The sequence below is a fragment of the Chamaea fasciata genome, unplaced genomic scaffold (assembly GCF_029207755.1).
Source record: "Chamaea fasciata isolate MVZ Bird 193981 ecotype frontalis unplaced genomic scaffold, bChaFas1.0.hap1 SCAF_5, whole genome shotgun sequence".
Taxonomy (NCBI): Eukaryota; Metazoa; Chordata; class Aves; order Passeriformes; family Sylviidae; genus Chamaea; species Chamaea fasciata.
Window position 1 is genome coordinate 44,956,387 of NW_027094090.1, and position 17,044 is coordinate 44,973,430.

At 38.4% G+C, this 17,044-nt stretch overlaps 1 protein-coding gene across 1 annotated transcript in view; it reads right to left on the reverse strand.

Moving 5' to 3' along the window:
- Positions 1-17,044, reverse strand: part of FGD6 (FYVE, RhoGEF and PH domain containing 6) — a 74,414-nt gene that overhangs the window by 31,423 nt on the left and 25,947 nt on the right. Inside the window, exons 3-7 of the mRNA XM_066183395.1 lie at positions 12,755-12,902; positions 9,974-10,041; positions 9,851-9,881; positions 1,286-1,437; positions 379-535 (exon numbers count right to left, since the gene is read on the reverse strand). Coding sequence (XP_066039492.1) covers positions 379-535; positions 1,286-1,437; positions 9,851-9,881; positions 9,974-10,041; positions 12,755-12,902 — 556 coding nt within the window. The remainder of the gene's footprint in view (positions 1-378; positions 536-1,285; positions 1,438-9,850; positions 9,882-9,973; positions 10,042-12,754; positions 12,903-17,044) is intronic.

The window sequence follows — 17,044 nt, forward strand, 5'->3', positions numbered from 1 at the left end:
AATAAAGGAAACAGGATAGCAAGGGCAACATGCTCCTTAGTGATTGCTGTCAGTGTCCATTAGGCAAAAAGCCAGAGAAGACAGGAATGCCCACTGCAGAAGTTTTAATTGATCCACACCTCTAAAGACAACACAGAATTAAAAGATCCATGCTTCAAAAATGCTAATTATCTTGAATTTGGAGTTTGCATTCAAAATAATCTGAAACATCGAGTCCTTCAAAAGGCCTTGTCTTCTTCCTGTTTTAAGCCAAGACTGCAGAAAAAAACTCCACCATCAAAATACAAACAAATTAAGGACAGTTTCTAAAGCCCAGTGGACGATCACAACTGCTAAGAAGTCACAAAACAGGATATATCTTAAAAAAGAATACAATACCTCGAAGTCTTTGACTACTGATGCAAATCCTGCATTCTTCTTACACTGTTCATCTAATAATGCAACATTTTTATCGAATTCTTTGATGTAAGTTGAATACATCTTTAGGTAGGGACCCTTTTTAACAAAAATATCAGCAATTCTTTGATGCTCAAGCCTAGAAACAACAACAAAAAAAATGCAATTAGAGCTAAAAAAAGCATATATCTTAACCCTACAGCAAAACATCTTTTTCAGAGGAAGATGTGCTAGTTTATGTTCTGAACAAAAAGCTTAGAGCAGACAGGCACTCATCTCAGTTTCTGTTCTGAAAAACCTTATTAGGCACACATAAACACACTAGTGTTAGACGACAACCACTTAATATACAGTCTTTTAAAAATGGTCTTGAACTGTTTGAACATTTTGGTTCAAGGTGAGAAAAGTCTTTACCCATTGCTGGACCTTTGTCAGTAGGTTTTGTATAGCTTCACCCACCAGTGGTAACTGAGAATGGTCTTCAGGGGGATTGTGGCTGTCAATCAGCACTGTGCCTGATCAGTAGATCTAAACTACCTCTAAAATGCAAACCAGTCTTCAGAACAGCCCCCTTTTCCCCAATGAAATCAGTGCACCTATCACGCTCATGCAGGGACCAGAACTTTCAATTAAAAATGAAATTTCAAATAAAAACTGTGATTGCTACAAAAACATATTGGCATGCCTTCTGGACCTTTTGGAATGCATCTAAATGGCACAAAATCACAATCACATGAAAAATAATCTCCTGTACTTTCAAAGTAAATTCTGACATTTAGGAAGGTACATGAAACACAAACAAGAGTCAAACCATGATCACATGAAGTCACATAAGCCCCCCAGATAAATTTCAACATCAAAGGAGTGGAATCCCTTTACTGATAGTCACCAGTGAGATAATCGCTCTTCCAGTTCCCTCAGGAGGTCCCGATTGAGTTCGTAGAGCTGAGGTAGGTAGTAGAGGATCTGATTCAGGATTCTGTCCTCAATCACTGGCTTTCCAAGCTGCCTAGAGGCATGCGCCACAGCATCCCGGAAATCCTGCCGGAGTACAAAGAGGACAGAAACCCCCCTTGCCATGAGTGAACAGCCTTCAAAGCACCAACACAGAGAGCACAACCGCGTTCTCATCGTTCTCATCGCAGACATTCCAGGCACTGCTCCCTATTACCAAAGGCAGGGCAGGTACCATCTGGGTTATGTTTTTCTGCAGCTTCATTTACTCCCTTGGGAGAGCCTTAATCCTTTTGGTTTGACACTGGAGCTTTACTTTCTTGGTCCTGTATGCATAATATAGAAGTTGTTCATTATTTTTACAACATGCCCCTAAGAAATGTGTTAGTATTACTTATAAGGAAACTAAGGCAGGCTAAACAAGGCTTGTGTCTGCAAGGTTATTGGCAGCCTTGAGTGTCTTCTTGCAAACATGTAAGTCAAAAAGCAAAACTTTTAAATCAACTAACACAGTCATCGTATCTTACTTAAAAATCATCCTAGTGTTCATAATTCATCTACAAATACCATTTTGGAGGGCAAAAAGTAGGGTCAAAAAATTACTATATGTAGCAGCTCTTCCATATACAGGAAAATTAACATCTAACAAAAATATACCATAACAACATGGGAATGACAAGATTTCAAACATTAGCAATGATCAAAGCCAACTCTGCCTGGTACCTTTGAAACATTTACAAGGGAGGAGGAGCACCCTACTTGCTCTTGAAGAATCTTATAGCATTTTTATGCTATAACCAGCTCCCAACAGGACAGAGCTGAGGCTCATTGGTCCTCATTAAACTATTTGAAATTAAAATCTTGATCCCGCACAAATTAGCATAGCCAAGATTGAAACTCAGTATCCATTATACAGGGTATTTTCCCTATTCACAAGCAAACAAATCTTTCAAGAAGTTTAGCAATCTAGCATTTCACTTGAAAAACAACACTGTCTTAACTGACAAAAAAAGAAAATATAAATTACATAGTGTTACTTATTACCATGTCTCACTTAAATTTGGGCAAAAGGAGAATTAATTCAAAACAGCTCTTCTGGAGTTTGTGGTTAATGAAACCTAATATCACATGCACAATCTGTAGGTATCTTGAAAAAAAGTGACCAACAAAATGTTGTATGTGAGTACAGTAATAAGTTATATTTTAAATGTGCACGGGGTCCATGCCTGTCTTTGGAAACCTGTAGGGTTCTCAGGTTGAGGAAAAAAGAAATTTTAATTCCCCCTTTTCCCCCTCCCCAGGTCTACTACTACAGCTCTTACTAGCTATCCTGTCAGTCCAGCATCTGGCACTATTTAGGGTCTCTCAAACTGAAGCCTCAACTTTTCCCCTGCTCTCCCTCCTCATTACATCAGCTCTGGGCAACGTGAGCTCCAGACATGCTTTCTTGCTTTGTGACCCTATGGGTCACAAAGGCTGTGACTGGGCAGTTCTGACAAGAAACTGAAAGGAGATACAGGGCACTAGCTGTAAGGGGGAAGGCTGAGACCTAAATGCAAGGGAGTTAAAAAACAGATGGCATTATTCATATGGAAATGTTCTGGTTTACATCCTCTGTGCAGACTAATGACACATAGGCTAACTACCAGCTGCATCTTATGGGTTTTTCTGACCCTGGGGCATTGCTTAACACTGAAATGATACATGGAATTACAACGGCAAAAGCTCAAATGAGGCATTCTGGAGAGCTTCATGCACAATGCATCATCATATCATGAAAATATTCTCCCCCCCACCCCCAATTATATGCACACACAATATATACTGTAGGTATTTTGCCATAGGGTGTGACAAGAATTTTGTTTGAATGTTGTAAGGTGACTTGCATGATGAAAAGCAAAGCAGTTTTGTCTGTACCATAATCAACGAGCCAGGCTTTTCCCTGATCAAACAATAAAAGGAGATCAGGGAGCCGGGTTTAAGCACCAGTAGATAACACAGGAACGTCAGCTGTAGTTAAGAGCATTTTTTTAACTTCTAGATACAGCATTCACAGAGTCTGCAGGGCGTTTTCCAAATACAGATTTGGTTTTTCAAAGTCTGTCAGCTTCATCATGGTTTATAGACTATGCCATGAAAGGCTCTATCATTAAACCAACCAACCAAAACTTTACTTCATCACCCCCTATGTCCCCTTCCACAACTGAATAAACTGAGGAAGTGCTGCAGAGAGGAAATACAGGGAAGAAAGATAATGTGAGCCTTTCAAATTCCAAAAGCCTGAAAAACAACAGGAGCTAAATTTCAATCCTCTTTTTTAAATTTTTTTAAATTATCTTCACTACTGAGTATGCATTTGTCACTGTAATCATATTAAGATTTATTTTTAACCTGGCAGTGGGTGTGAAGTAACTGTCATGCCAAGTTCATCTTGAGATAAACTCAAGAGTTGAATGCAGAGAGCACATGCCTGGGGATTGGGGGTGGGAAAAGAAAAACAAATGTAACAAGGTTGGAATTAACAATGTTTACACTTGAAGGTACTGGCCTTCTGAGAAAGTAATTTCATATCCAAAAGAACAAAACATAGATCAGGTCTGTTTTAATTACCAGATACAAAATATGCTGATTTACAAACTAAACCCTGATATTTCACCCCAAGGGGTGGAAAGTATTCAGACAACAACTTTTAATGCAAGTAGGTGAATGCAGTAAAAATAATTTAAAATACCAGGACCTAGATTCTTCTAAACATAAACCAGTTCACTGCTAAATAAAAGCAGAATTGCTCTTGCAAGTAATATATATATTGCTCTGATATCCATACATGCCTGCCTGATGCGATTTATATTACAAACATATTTAGCGCACTGTCCTATATAAAACTGATGAACAGCACTGCTTTCATCAGCCTGTTCAAAGGCAATCACCTAGGTTGTCCTAGAAATAATTCTGTTTGAACCAATGCAGCAATCCATTACAAGTGAATTCTAAAGACAGATTTTCTAATTAAAAATGGGTCTTTCAAATACTGAAATCCTACTCCTCCAAAAAAAAACCCCTAAAAAACAAGAACAACAAAAAAATTTTAAAAACTTGCCACACTTTGGAATTAATGTGCCTATTTCACTGAAAAACATTTACAATTCTAGACATGTTTCATATGCTGCATGACAAAATATTATGCTAGTTATACTGTATCATCCCAGCTTCTTACCAGGATATTTTTTTTTCCTTTCAGAAGTGGGGAGGCTATTGTACATTTTTTGAAATGCTTATTTAAAGTTTCTAGTTTTACATTATATTCTGGTCCAATAATAATCTTCTGATATCACTCTTTACTAATTAGGTAAAGGTAATTGTTTTCACGCAGCGACTTCAAGAGGACAGCGTGCATCACCATCCCTGGAAAGAACATTCTTTCCAAACCAGAAACAGTTTTAGTTTATGCTAGGCTGAGACAGCCTCCCACTGGGTACTGGGAGGTACATACAAAAATCTAGTCTAGGGATATTAAAGGCTTATGAGTACATACTGTCGCTGAATTACTGCCTGACAAAGCACTTCCAACTTGAAAATGTGTAGGAAATTCTATTTATCCTGTTGGTATACGCTCCCCTTATAGCTGTGGAGTTTTTAAACAATATTTGAGGAGGTTACCATCATCACTGTTTCTGTTTCCTCACACCACTCCTTCAATGCAACTTCCTTAAATAAGCAGAAAGGCTGTGATATCTGAAATAATTCTGACCCTGTTCTGAATCATCTGCAATCTGCCCATGCACTTCCCCTCTGCAAAGGCCCTGACTCACCATCCCTCAGTTCTTCCCACCAGAGGATTCCCAGCCTGCAGTGATCGGCCCATGTCAGTCGAAGGAGCAAAGGACTATTTTAGTTGTAAAACAAAAGAGGTTCTGAGCAGACTAAAACCTCACTCAGCCGCTGACCGGGTCAAGTGCACCTGCAGGTATCTAATAGTTGAACGAAGATAATTTCAAACGGGTGAAATTACAACTTCTTGCCAATTTAACAGGAAGAGAAAGTACTACATAATCTAAACATCGTCACCTATCCTATTCCTAAAGCTTCAACCAGTACCTTCTCGGATCTGTTCTCCCAGAACATACCATCAGCAAAAAGAAAAAAAAAAAGTCATAATTCCTTCCACTGAGGAACAACTGCCCCAGCTAAATACACCTGCAGATAGCTCAAGTATCAGTTTAATTTAAGGAAAAAAGTATGTTTGCACTTGGATGCTTTTCAAGGAATACACACACACACACAGACATCCTATGGGGAAGGAGGAGGGAAGAGGAGGAAGTTTCACAACAGCCAGGCTGCTAGATGTGACAAGCTGTAAACATGACTGCTTAGCAATACAGCTACAGAAGATTTCACAAATAGATTACTTAAAATATAAATAGGTATTCCTAGCTAGATTCAGACTGTTAGCCATACACTGCTCAGTTAAACTACAGCACCTATAGTTAATCAAGACTATGAATAAGTGTGGATCATGACATTTTTCAAATATATGCCATTACTTTTCGAAAGCTGCCAAGCAGTTTCACACCTTTTTTCTCAAGTAATACATAATATATGTCTTTAACAAATAACATAGTTGATTTTTTTTACAATAATCAATGATTTGACTGTGGTATATTCCCAGAATGCCATTTCAGGCAACAGGCTAGGGAGTAGAACAACACTTCCTTCTAAACTAAAACTATGTTATTTCTCTTCTTAGTAAGACGACTACAGTTGCAGCTCATTGTCATATGTCTCAGCAGTCCTAAAGTACTTCAGAGACCAAAAATTTATCAACATATTCACCTCAGACTGGTCAAATATTGAAATTTTGCAGATGGAGAAAAAGGAGTTGGATGTTGAGAGAATTTTTCACAGTCAAACAGTAAGTCAGTTGTAAGCCAGGATCAGATGTCAGAACTTTGCTCCAAAGGCCATAGCTATCTTTTTTCATTACATTCTTTCTCCAAATGAATTATTTTTCATAATACTTGGCTACAAGAGACATCAGTTTATAAATATATAAAACTATATGTAGTTTTTATATACACAATTTTGCCATTTTCTTCTGAAAAATGGAAACATTAAACCAGAAGTTTTCGCTCTTGTGTCTCTGGAAGGACACACAATAGAAAATGATGACCTCTTACCTGCCTTCTGCAATAAGAGGTTGATCTTGTGGCTGCAGAAATGCTAAGAGGTGCCTGCTGACAAGCTCCCACCTACTTTGTCTCAGAGTCCAAATATGGACAGAACAGGAGTCTAAGTCAGAGGCACAGATTTAAAGGCTCAGACAAAAGTCCACAAGCCCAAGCTTTTCTTTTCACACAGCAAAAGGTTACACACTAAGCCTTGCAGTAGAAGGAGTAATCTCAAAAAACCAAGTATCTCTGTTGGACCAGAAGCCTTGCTGCTTATACCACAGCAGCAGGGAGGAAACAGAACCAAAGAGTGGAAAAGCAAAAAGAGCAGAGGGTTTGGCGAGAGAACAAAATTCAGAACAAAAATGTACAAAAAAAAAAGAAAAAAAAAAAAAAGAAAAAAAGACAACAAATAAGCCAGGAGCTTACCCTCACAGCCCAGGGTGCTGCTAAGGAGGTCTTCTCTCTCATGCAAAGTAAACCATCTCCAAAGAATACCACAACAAAAGTACAAAGGACACCAATCCTGCCTTGCTCCTTTTTCCAGGAAGACTGGGTGTTTTTTACGCACAGGGCAACTCAGAGAGAAGTGATAAGCTTGTTTCTCTTATGTCACTTGCATTTTACACCCAGTTCACTGTTTCTTTTTTCTGCAAGTGTTCTTAGGAAAAAATAGTACTTCTCCCATATTCCCAACCCTTGTTCACTCTCAGGAGGCAATGCAAGAACCATCTCACAAACATGCATACAGAAGATCTAGTTTGATTTAAGCTCCTCTCTTTTCAGGAGTTTCTAAAAGCATTTACTGGAATCTCGCCCTAAAAGAGCACTAACACAGTAACAGAAATACCGAGAATTCAAAATAACATCTAATGTTTGATTACATCCTCAAGCAACCCCATTTGCTGAGTCTGAGACTCTGTGTGCTGCGTGCAAAGCCAGGTGAGTCCCTTATCTCTGTTATGATCAGCTTGTTTAGTATTTATAGAAGTATCACAAAGTGTTTATAATTTTGCAGTGAGTCTTCAACAGAAGCAGTCAGATATACTTATAGTGTGTGACAGGTCCACATAGGCTGGCACTCTGGTATCTTGGAAGAGCTGTTCCACCTAACTTGACTTTGTCAACATAAAAGAAAAAATGCTAAAAAAAATTCAGTGGTACTTGTAACCAGTTTGCAGTCACATTCCTACCTCCTCAACTGCTTTAGATTCCACTTCAAAGGCTCTAAGATGAAGCAAATTAAAAAGCCTTCTCTTGCATCAACAGTCCTCTTCCTTGGCGCCATGTGATGCATTTAGCTGACATTGGTAAAATATACTGAGGAGAGTATTATTCATTTCAGATCATTGATAATGCAATTGGTTACTAAATTTCAAGTGGAAAACCACTAATGGACAGCTCAGAAGGTGCAATGGAGCATCCTCTGATAAGCCAAATCTTTATTATGTGTAAAAGAACCCAGTCTGTGGAGAATCTAAGTTCTAATTCAGAAACTTGTCAGAGGTTACTTGACTGGTAGTTAGTAAGCCAAAGTGGTTGGTGAACATGAAATCAAAAGGATAGTTTTATCAACATTAAAATATTATCCATAAGAAATATATGACTGAATCAACTGATTTAATAATGTGTGTGAAAAACACACAAATCCTCTGGCATACCACTCTGTGGAAATAAAAAACTGGGTATCTGCAAACTTTCTCAGCTATGGCAGTTTTTATTTAATGAAGAATGCACACACACACAGCCCCTCCAAACCAGTGCCCTCTCTGACAAGGACAGTCACCAAGGCTCCTGCTGCAGGCCAACTGACAAGTTAAGCACAAGGTATTTCCTAAACTCCTCGCCTAGCATCCTCCCTGTTAGACCAGGCTGAATACATGTTGATTGTTACTGCTAGCCAACAAAAACATTTCTAATAGTTTTTATTTGGCAGCTAGAAAATAGCAGACTGTCATGAATAGAGTTACAAGTTATCCATTAAAGGAAAAGCAAAACACATCCTACACCACTGCACATTGACACTGTAGAGACAGCTTTAAGTTTATCGTAGAAACTTCCTAAGCTCTCTACTCTTCCCTTTTTCACACTGTTCTTCTGCTTGCCTGCATCCTCCTTACCAATAGCCTTTCTTCCAGCATGGCACATATTACCTAAAAAAATGGTACACTGAAAAGCAAAGATACCTTTAAAAATAAGTTAAATGTCTAAAAAATATGACGATTTAAAATTACATAGCTTAAAACTTGCCTAGGAGAACTCTCTTCCTTTTACCAGTATTTAAGCTTGAGTTCTGTATTAGAAACCATGTTGAATATAAATGATATATTGGCTGAGCCAGCTTTTAAAAACCAAGCTTGAAGAGAATCAGAAAATCAGTTGTTAGGAGGAAAGCAAAAGAGGAATCAGCAAAAGATGTGGTGAGTTTTTTGTTCCCTGAAAAAAATCTCTATTACAGAACTGTATACAACCATCTATAAGAGCCTTTGTTCCCAGTTTCACAGAACACACTTCTCAAGAGACTGAGACAGACCAATGCATCTGTTTGCAATATAACCACTTCTATTGCCTAAGGAAAAAACCTATGTTTGCACTTAATACAGTAACAAAATGGTACAAACACGTATCATTTCAAACTTGACAGAAAACACACAAAATAGAGCTAGAGAAAGAAAAATTCTTCATTAATTTCTTTTTATCACCCTCAACAGAGCATATTTTACAGATGACTGATCTGCACAAACACGGATGAAATACTTCACCCTTGCTGTGTACAACACATTGCAGGTACTACAATCACAGGTATTTCCAGAAAGCAAACATCTGTCGAGGAACTCCAGCCTCCAAAAAATACACTGCCATGACGATGGATGCACCATTAGAGCTATTAGCTATTAACTGGATTACTTCAAGAACGTGCATTTTAATGTACCATTTCTAAAATAAATTGTTCCTGCCTCCCCTCGCCCTTTAAGCAGTTATTCTAACCAAAACCTATTTGTTGCTATGTATGTATTTATAAGCCAGTACAAGCTGGCTTATAAATATGATTCTGATTAACATAAATTGATATATATTCAAATTTCAGTATTCAATACCCACACAGAACTGGAAAGCGTATGAATTATTAAGGAGATCCAGAAGGAACCACCAAAATACTCATCCATTATGTAAAATGTGAAACTTTAAAGTTCAGCTTAATTAGATTATTTTTTATATTTTGAATATGTAGATGCAGCAGAAAAACAACAGTCACTACCATAAAGCCTAACATAAAACTTTAATAGATTAAACAAATGGAAGAGGAAACTGCTTTTTTTTTGAGTACTTACAATGTGTAAGAGCTTTAGCACATCCACAAACCTATCAGAAAAGCAAGAAAAAGTAAATAGTTACATTTTAATCACCCAATTAAAATAAATTGAGTAGTTATTAAGTGCAGCATTGACACTTACACTTTCTCTGAGCTCATGATCTCCTTGGCAATATGGTATACCTTTGTTTTCTTTCCAGCTGCCTTACCCTGCAAATAAAATTACATGTTACACTATGCACCTACTAAAACTGTCACAAAGATAATTTCCAGCTTTTAGTTCCCTAAATTCAATGTAATTGTTTGATATTTACTTCTAAGAAAAACACTTCATACTGCTTTGAAATCTCTTGGCTTTGACACCTTGTGGTTCTTCAGGATCTGTGAGAAAATCAATTTAGCTTGTATCTGGAAACAATATTAGCTAGGAGCAGTTTTTACAACACTGCTAGCCTTTTCTTTTAATTTTTACAGGAAACACTGAAGCCCATAATGAATGAAGTCCTAGCAAACAACAACTACTGTTTCAGCAAAAGTACTAAAGTACAGCAAGTATTTCTGTCTTACTTTGTTCCTTTTTTCTGATTAATACAGCAATAGTAATATTTGCAGTGAACTCAAATGTGTTTCAGGAACATCTTAAAATACATATACATTTTCTTTATTGAAAAATAAGACGACAGGAGGAAAAAAAAAAGAAAAAGAAAAAATCACACTGAAGAGAAAAACCAGTTTCTGACGTTCTAATGGAGCTGCTGGAGTACATAGCAACTGTACTCCAAAGATGCAGATATGTGAGCCTTGTCATCCCCCTGAAACACTGTGGAGATGATTCTGGGTTTCACATGCCCATTTGGCTTCCAAAAAACCAATGGCACTGTCCAACATCAGATAGAGGGAATAGGTATAACAAAGCAAACGGGGGCAGGCAGGCGTCAGGATGCAAACGTGTTTGCTACACAGTGTCACTTCCATGTATGATTTCCCTCAGATGGAACACCTTTCTCAAAAACAGTTCTCATGGTTTGCCATATGCTTCTGTGCTGCCAGCTGTCACCACATCTATTGCACATTCAGGCTTTCATTTTAATGGGCTGCAAAGAAACAGAGGATGAGGCGCCCTAAAACATCACAGGATATACAACTCAAGTGAGATGGAAGTCCTGGGATGGCTGTATTGAGTATGGTAGTATAATATGGGCACTGAACAGTTTATCTAGAAAATCAGGTATCAGTGGCATTTTACCCACAAAACATTGGTTCATAAGCACTAATGCTGCAAGATTTCTCTGAAGATTTAGTTCCTCTCGAAACCTATAAATTAGTCTCAAGAGCTGGAAAATAAACCATGGAACAGATAGTACTCATAGGTTGGTTTTAATGCTATTGTTGTATTCAAAATAAAGGAAATCTAAATTAATTTTTTTCATTGGAATTTAAATGACACCACACCTAATTACTGAATTAAAATTAATTTCTAAATTAAATAATTTTGTATAGCACCACATATGTGCAAAAAACATTATTTATTTTACATACTGCATAGAAAGACATCTGCACACAAATCTGGGATTTTACTTATAAAATTATTTCCAGAGAACACTGAGATCTATCCCGTGTGGGTCAGTCGCATTAAGGCGAGATTCTAACACCTATTCTCAGGCCTCTGTGGCTATTTAGAAAGCACAGCTGACACCCTCCCTGCAAGACTGAATTCACAAGTAAGTCAATTATGCAAAGCAAGGTATCTGCCATCACTGTAGATGTGTCAGTTGCAAATGAGATGAAAATTAGTATTTTGAGAACAAGATGCTACCGCTAAACAATTACAAAATGAAATATCACAGCCTGTTTTCAACCCCATTTGAAAGACTTTTCACATACCAGCTGGCGCTGAAAGGGCCACTTTGCATTTGGTGAGACAAAGATACTCTGACTCTGAGAGTCTCTAATGGGAGAACCAAAGGGATCCAAATAAGGCTCTTCGGCACAACACTGGAAAGAAGCCCTGTAAGTCCCCTAACAGATATAAAGCATCAAAACAGCCAGATGCTTGTGGTAAGGAAAAATAAAACAAGCCCAGCTGATGACCGATGCAGAGACTGCTTCATTCTCCTCTGCAGCTGCTCTCGCTGTGAGGAAGTTGGTTGTTAATTCCCAGCTGCTGGCTGCACGTGCCACAGGCAGCTGAAGCCAGCGACAGCAGATGCCTCACAGCAAGCGCTGAATTACTCCATAAAACCTGCCTGAGAGCCCTCCTAATGGGGACACTTCCCTGTAAAACTCTGCTGTGAAAGGTTGAGGGCATTTCTAGAGGCACGCACGGTAAGTTAGCTTCTATACAGGTAAAGTCCTGTTTAGTTTCACAGAAACAAGCTTCTCCCTTGACGCTTTCCCAATTTAGTCCTCTCATTTGGTTTAACAACATTCAGACCCAACACGCCAAGTCTTCTTTTCCAGCACTATAAAGTTTCATTGGGTTTTTCTGCTTATCTTGTTGGGGCTTTGTTTTTGTTTTGTTTTGCTTATTAATTATTTTTAAAGAAAGGAAGCAGATATAACTACTATCAAAGGAAACAGCTGCCGGGACTGGTGCTGAGGAGAGGCACTGGTCTACAGGCAGGCTGGTTTCAGGGTCCAGGACTGAGAAGTAAGAACATGGGTACCCCCAAAGGGAGGGACAGGTCCCTCATAATTTTATTTCATTTAGAGCAGTTAGCACTGTCTTCCTGCTCTTCATTTGAAGAAGGAATAAGATTAAAATAAGGAAAATCACTCCAAGCTGGCACTCACAGGAGGTAACAGAAGGTCAGACCTCAACCTCAACAGGAGACAGGTGGTTTACATTTAAAAATATCCCAAGAGGTTACAACTTACAAAATACTGCAAGAGCAAGGAATAGTTTCAGAAGATAAAAAGATACCTGTTTATCTTCTTGAGGATCAGTCTCCCCTTTGCTGGAATCAGAATTTGTGTCATCATCTTCATCAGAACTATTCATGATATCTTCTTCATCTGACTGAAGATCTCCCATTACCACGTTGGGATGATCATGGTGTTCTTCTAAGGACCTAATATTAAAATATATGCATCATACTTCATTTATGTAAAGAGGTTTCTGTTTCACCCCACAAATAAAAAAAAAAAATTATCTACTTGGTATCATAGACCCTGGAAACAGTAGTGAGTAGTCTGAAGATTACAACAGTTGGAGGCTTTTCCACAGTGGACTCTTAACTCTGTAAAATTTTATTTATGCTAGTATTGATAGAATGGTCATTTACAGGAAGAAAAAGCCACAGTACCTTTGGAGTATTTATATTATTCATATCCAGAGTTTGCCTAACAATGTCTGATAAACCTATTCCCTTATTGCTATGCACATGTATACAGCAACATTGTACTGTGTACCGGGATAGAGAAAGATCATAGCCATTTTACTATCCTCTATCTCACAGCAGCAGGTCTTGTTCCAGATGCAGTACTCACACTGGAGCTTTCTGTGTGAAATTCTAGATGCATGCATACATACAGGACTGTTTCTCAATGCATATGCTAAACTGCATCAGTGATGGCAATATCACAACCATTCTGTCTAACAATTCTTCTTAAAAGCAGGAAAGCAGAATATTTTGCAATTAAGAACACCCATCCCCCAGAAACAGACACCTTTTGGATAGCTGTCAAAGCTATAAAACATAACCTTGTTCTGCTGCTATACAATCATTATACAAGTCTCTTTTTATTAGCTTCAGCTGTATTTGCAATACAGGAATTGCATGAGACAGGCACACAATCTCCTTCCCCTAACTAGCCTTGACAACTTCAGAAGAGATTTAAGACACACAATTCTAGAAGAAAGTAAAAAAAGGTGGTAGGGAAAGATAGATAGGAAAACAGACTAGAGAAAACAGCCTTAAGTATTTGAAAGGTTACATGGAAACACAGCAAATTCCTGGGCTCCTACTTTTAAACCTTAAAAATATCTAATGATTTTCAACTACACTAAAACTATCTAAAAATTACATAATCTGTGTTCAAGGTCTGCAAAAAGATGCTGGGATGCCACAAATTTATTTTGACATCTGCCAAAAACTGATTACCCATCCTGCGAAACAAAAAAGCAAATCCAGGAACCCTTGTCCACCAGCTGCTGCAGCCAGCAGAGATCTCACTGGGCTGACCAACACCTAATTTTGCAACAACTGCCAGGGCTACACACTTCTCCATATACCTGTCCCTCTGCCTCCCAAGGCAAGGCATAGTTACAACTGATTTTTTACTTGCTTTGAATCAGAGGAAAGCAGGGATGGAGAGAAACTCTTCAGACTTGCCACTTTATCTGTGATAGCTACCAGAAAGAAAACCTGTCACCATGGCTCCCATGGAAGGTGTCTGCCAGCAATCTGAAAAGCAGAAGTATTCTTCAGGGCTTGGGTTCAGTATTGGGACTGGTGCTGTTAAATAGGTTTGTCAGTGACATGGATAGTGGGACTAAGGGCACACTCAGCAAGAGTGCTCAGCACGTCAAGGAAGGGGATTCTGCTACAGAGAAGTGTTTTATTACTCAATAAAATTTATCATTGCTCAAGATAGAGTTAAAAACAAACAAACCAATTAAAAAATGCTGATCACAAATAGAAATATATTTGGAGACAACGATTAGCTGGCCTCTGGACAGACCTTCGTCAACCATGAAGACAGAGAGAAGATTAAAATAACTTGGTTCTATTATGACAGCACAGGAAGGACTTGGGAAACTCCCAAGCAGTTACTGTCTCCCAGAACCGAACTGGGGGGGGCGGGGGGGGGAGGGGGGGAAGGAAGGCGACTGTAAGGTCATCACCAAGTTCAACAAGGTCCTGAGCCAACACTGCAGCACCCAGGGTGGAGGGAGACACCCCTTTATTTGGGTTTGGAAATTACCAGCTTCATGCAGGAAGACAGCAGCCACCAGAGAGATGAGTGCTGCTGACAACAGCACATGGTGTATGCCAGGGACAGTTCCCACAGAGTCTCCTGGAGTTTCAGGATGGCAAAAAAGCAGCTTTTTACTGGAGCTTTCCGTGGAATTGTGCTAGCAGGAAACTAAGATTTCTGCAGTTATTCATTAACTTCAGCAATTCAGAAAACTCCTTGTCTAGTTTATGTAAGTCACAGTCAGCTGAGAATATTTATTTTAGCAGATGCCATCTTATACTCTTTTATTATGACAAACATCTTTATTACATCAGTAGCATGACATGAGGTAGATATATGCCCCAGCTTTATTCGAAACCAGCAACAGAAATTACTGCTGTTCCTTCCTTTACTAAATTACTCACCTTTACCATCCGCATCTGTCACTGAATCTACCTCTGATCAAGGGTATTTTTCCCCCACTCCAAAATATATTAAGTGCTTTATCTCTGACCACACTGGAATACACTTTTTACTCCATTATTCATTAATGTCCATTTTTGTTACTAGACATTTTATTGCCCTTTTTCCTAGCCTATTTGTTTTAATTGATGTTTTAATTTCCTTTAACTGAGATTCCTTCTCATCAAGAAAACATTGTTTTCACACCTGTGACATCACTGTTCTTTTGCCTCAGCATATTCTACTGGATGCCCACTCCCAGGCTTTGCTGCCATTTTCCATTTAAACTTTTCAGGGCAGCTGTGCCAAAACTTAGAAGGTTTAGAAAATCCACCCTTTTGGAAGTGAGAAACAAGAATACTTCCAGGTGAAGCTGTATTTTACTTGCACAAACACAATCCCCTCACCACTGAAGGATGAGCTAGAATAAACTAGCTGGCTTGTGTTGTGTGAAGCATTTTCTAAGTGTAAGATTAACCAGCTTATCTACTAGAAAGTTTCAGTAAAAAAAAAGAAAAAAAACAAACCAAAAAAACCCCAAATACTTAAAATTTTTAATAATTAACTAGTGATAATTTAGGATGTCTAGTAAGTGTCCACAAAGGACAGCCACTCATTGTATAAGGTTTTCTTCTTCCTATAAATCACAATGTTTAAACAGTAAGCTCCTTTCCTGGCCTTTGTGGTGCTTATTCACCTCCTATTCCTATTCACGTAAAGGAAGCTATGACAGCTGAGAGAACCATGTATAAAACCCTACATACAGTATCTACTCCACTTTTGTCCTGTATTTGCTCAGTTCACGGCCCTCCAGTTCTTCTACATGATACACCTTGTTGAGGGGGTTTTTTAGTGGTATTTTTAATACTTTTCCCCTTCTTTTCTTTGCTTTTTAAAGAAAAAACCGCATTGGATGATTAGATGATTAATGATGAAGAGTCAGTTCACACTCAGCCATTTTCCAGAATCAAACAAGCCAGGGATAGGATGCAATACTGGAGCCAGGGGTAGATACATTCCTGGTGGTATCTGCAGTTGTGTCCCCTTCTTCATAGAAAATGAGGACAGAGTTGGTTTGTGTTTATCAGCCACTTGCTGAAGAACACACAATTCTGCTCTCACATTCCACCTTAACCTTACAGGTTAAATGCTAAGCCTTTTCTGGTGAAACCGAAAGCAGATTTGTATTTACTGATTACTCTCTTCTGTACTTTTACCTCTGAAGTCATCTATAACAAAAGTGTATGTATGGTTCTCCTAAAGTCATCTCTGGATAAAGTGAAATTCCTTGCACTTTAACTGTCTTTGGAAATGGTAGTAAATGTTCAAATAAACAGAGTAGTTTCTAACACATATGAATCCCCCTTTTCCAAAATACCACAAGCATGCAGTAAGGCTTATTTTAAGTGGCTCTTCTGATAGGTATTTTGGGGATACTGTGAACTGTCTCTATCTTGTTCCCTCTTCATCACGATTCTTTGTCCTACCAACAGAAACTTCTGCATTATCAGTCATGTGAAACACCAGCCCTGCCAACTCACTGTGCTGTGCACTGAGTAAGAACATCTTGCCATATCTCGTGAGCAAGTTATCTAAATATAGATGTGGGGCTTTTTTATTTGACACAAAATGAAGGAATCATTAGTTTGCCTTGGAATGAGCGGCTTATGGGATGATATGTTGTGCTATATTTCCCTATTGCAATAGTAAAATACTAATGAAACAAAACATAATAGTCCTAGCAAGACACACAGCAAGATAAACTGTCAAAAATCGCCATCAGATTATTATCACTGGAAATCAGCATAAAAACCACCTATGTCTTCAAGAGATGACCAAGACTTGTTCAGAC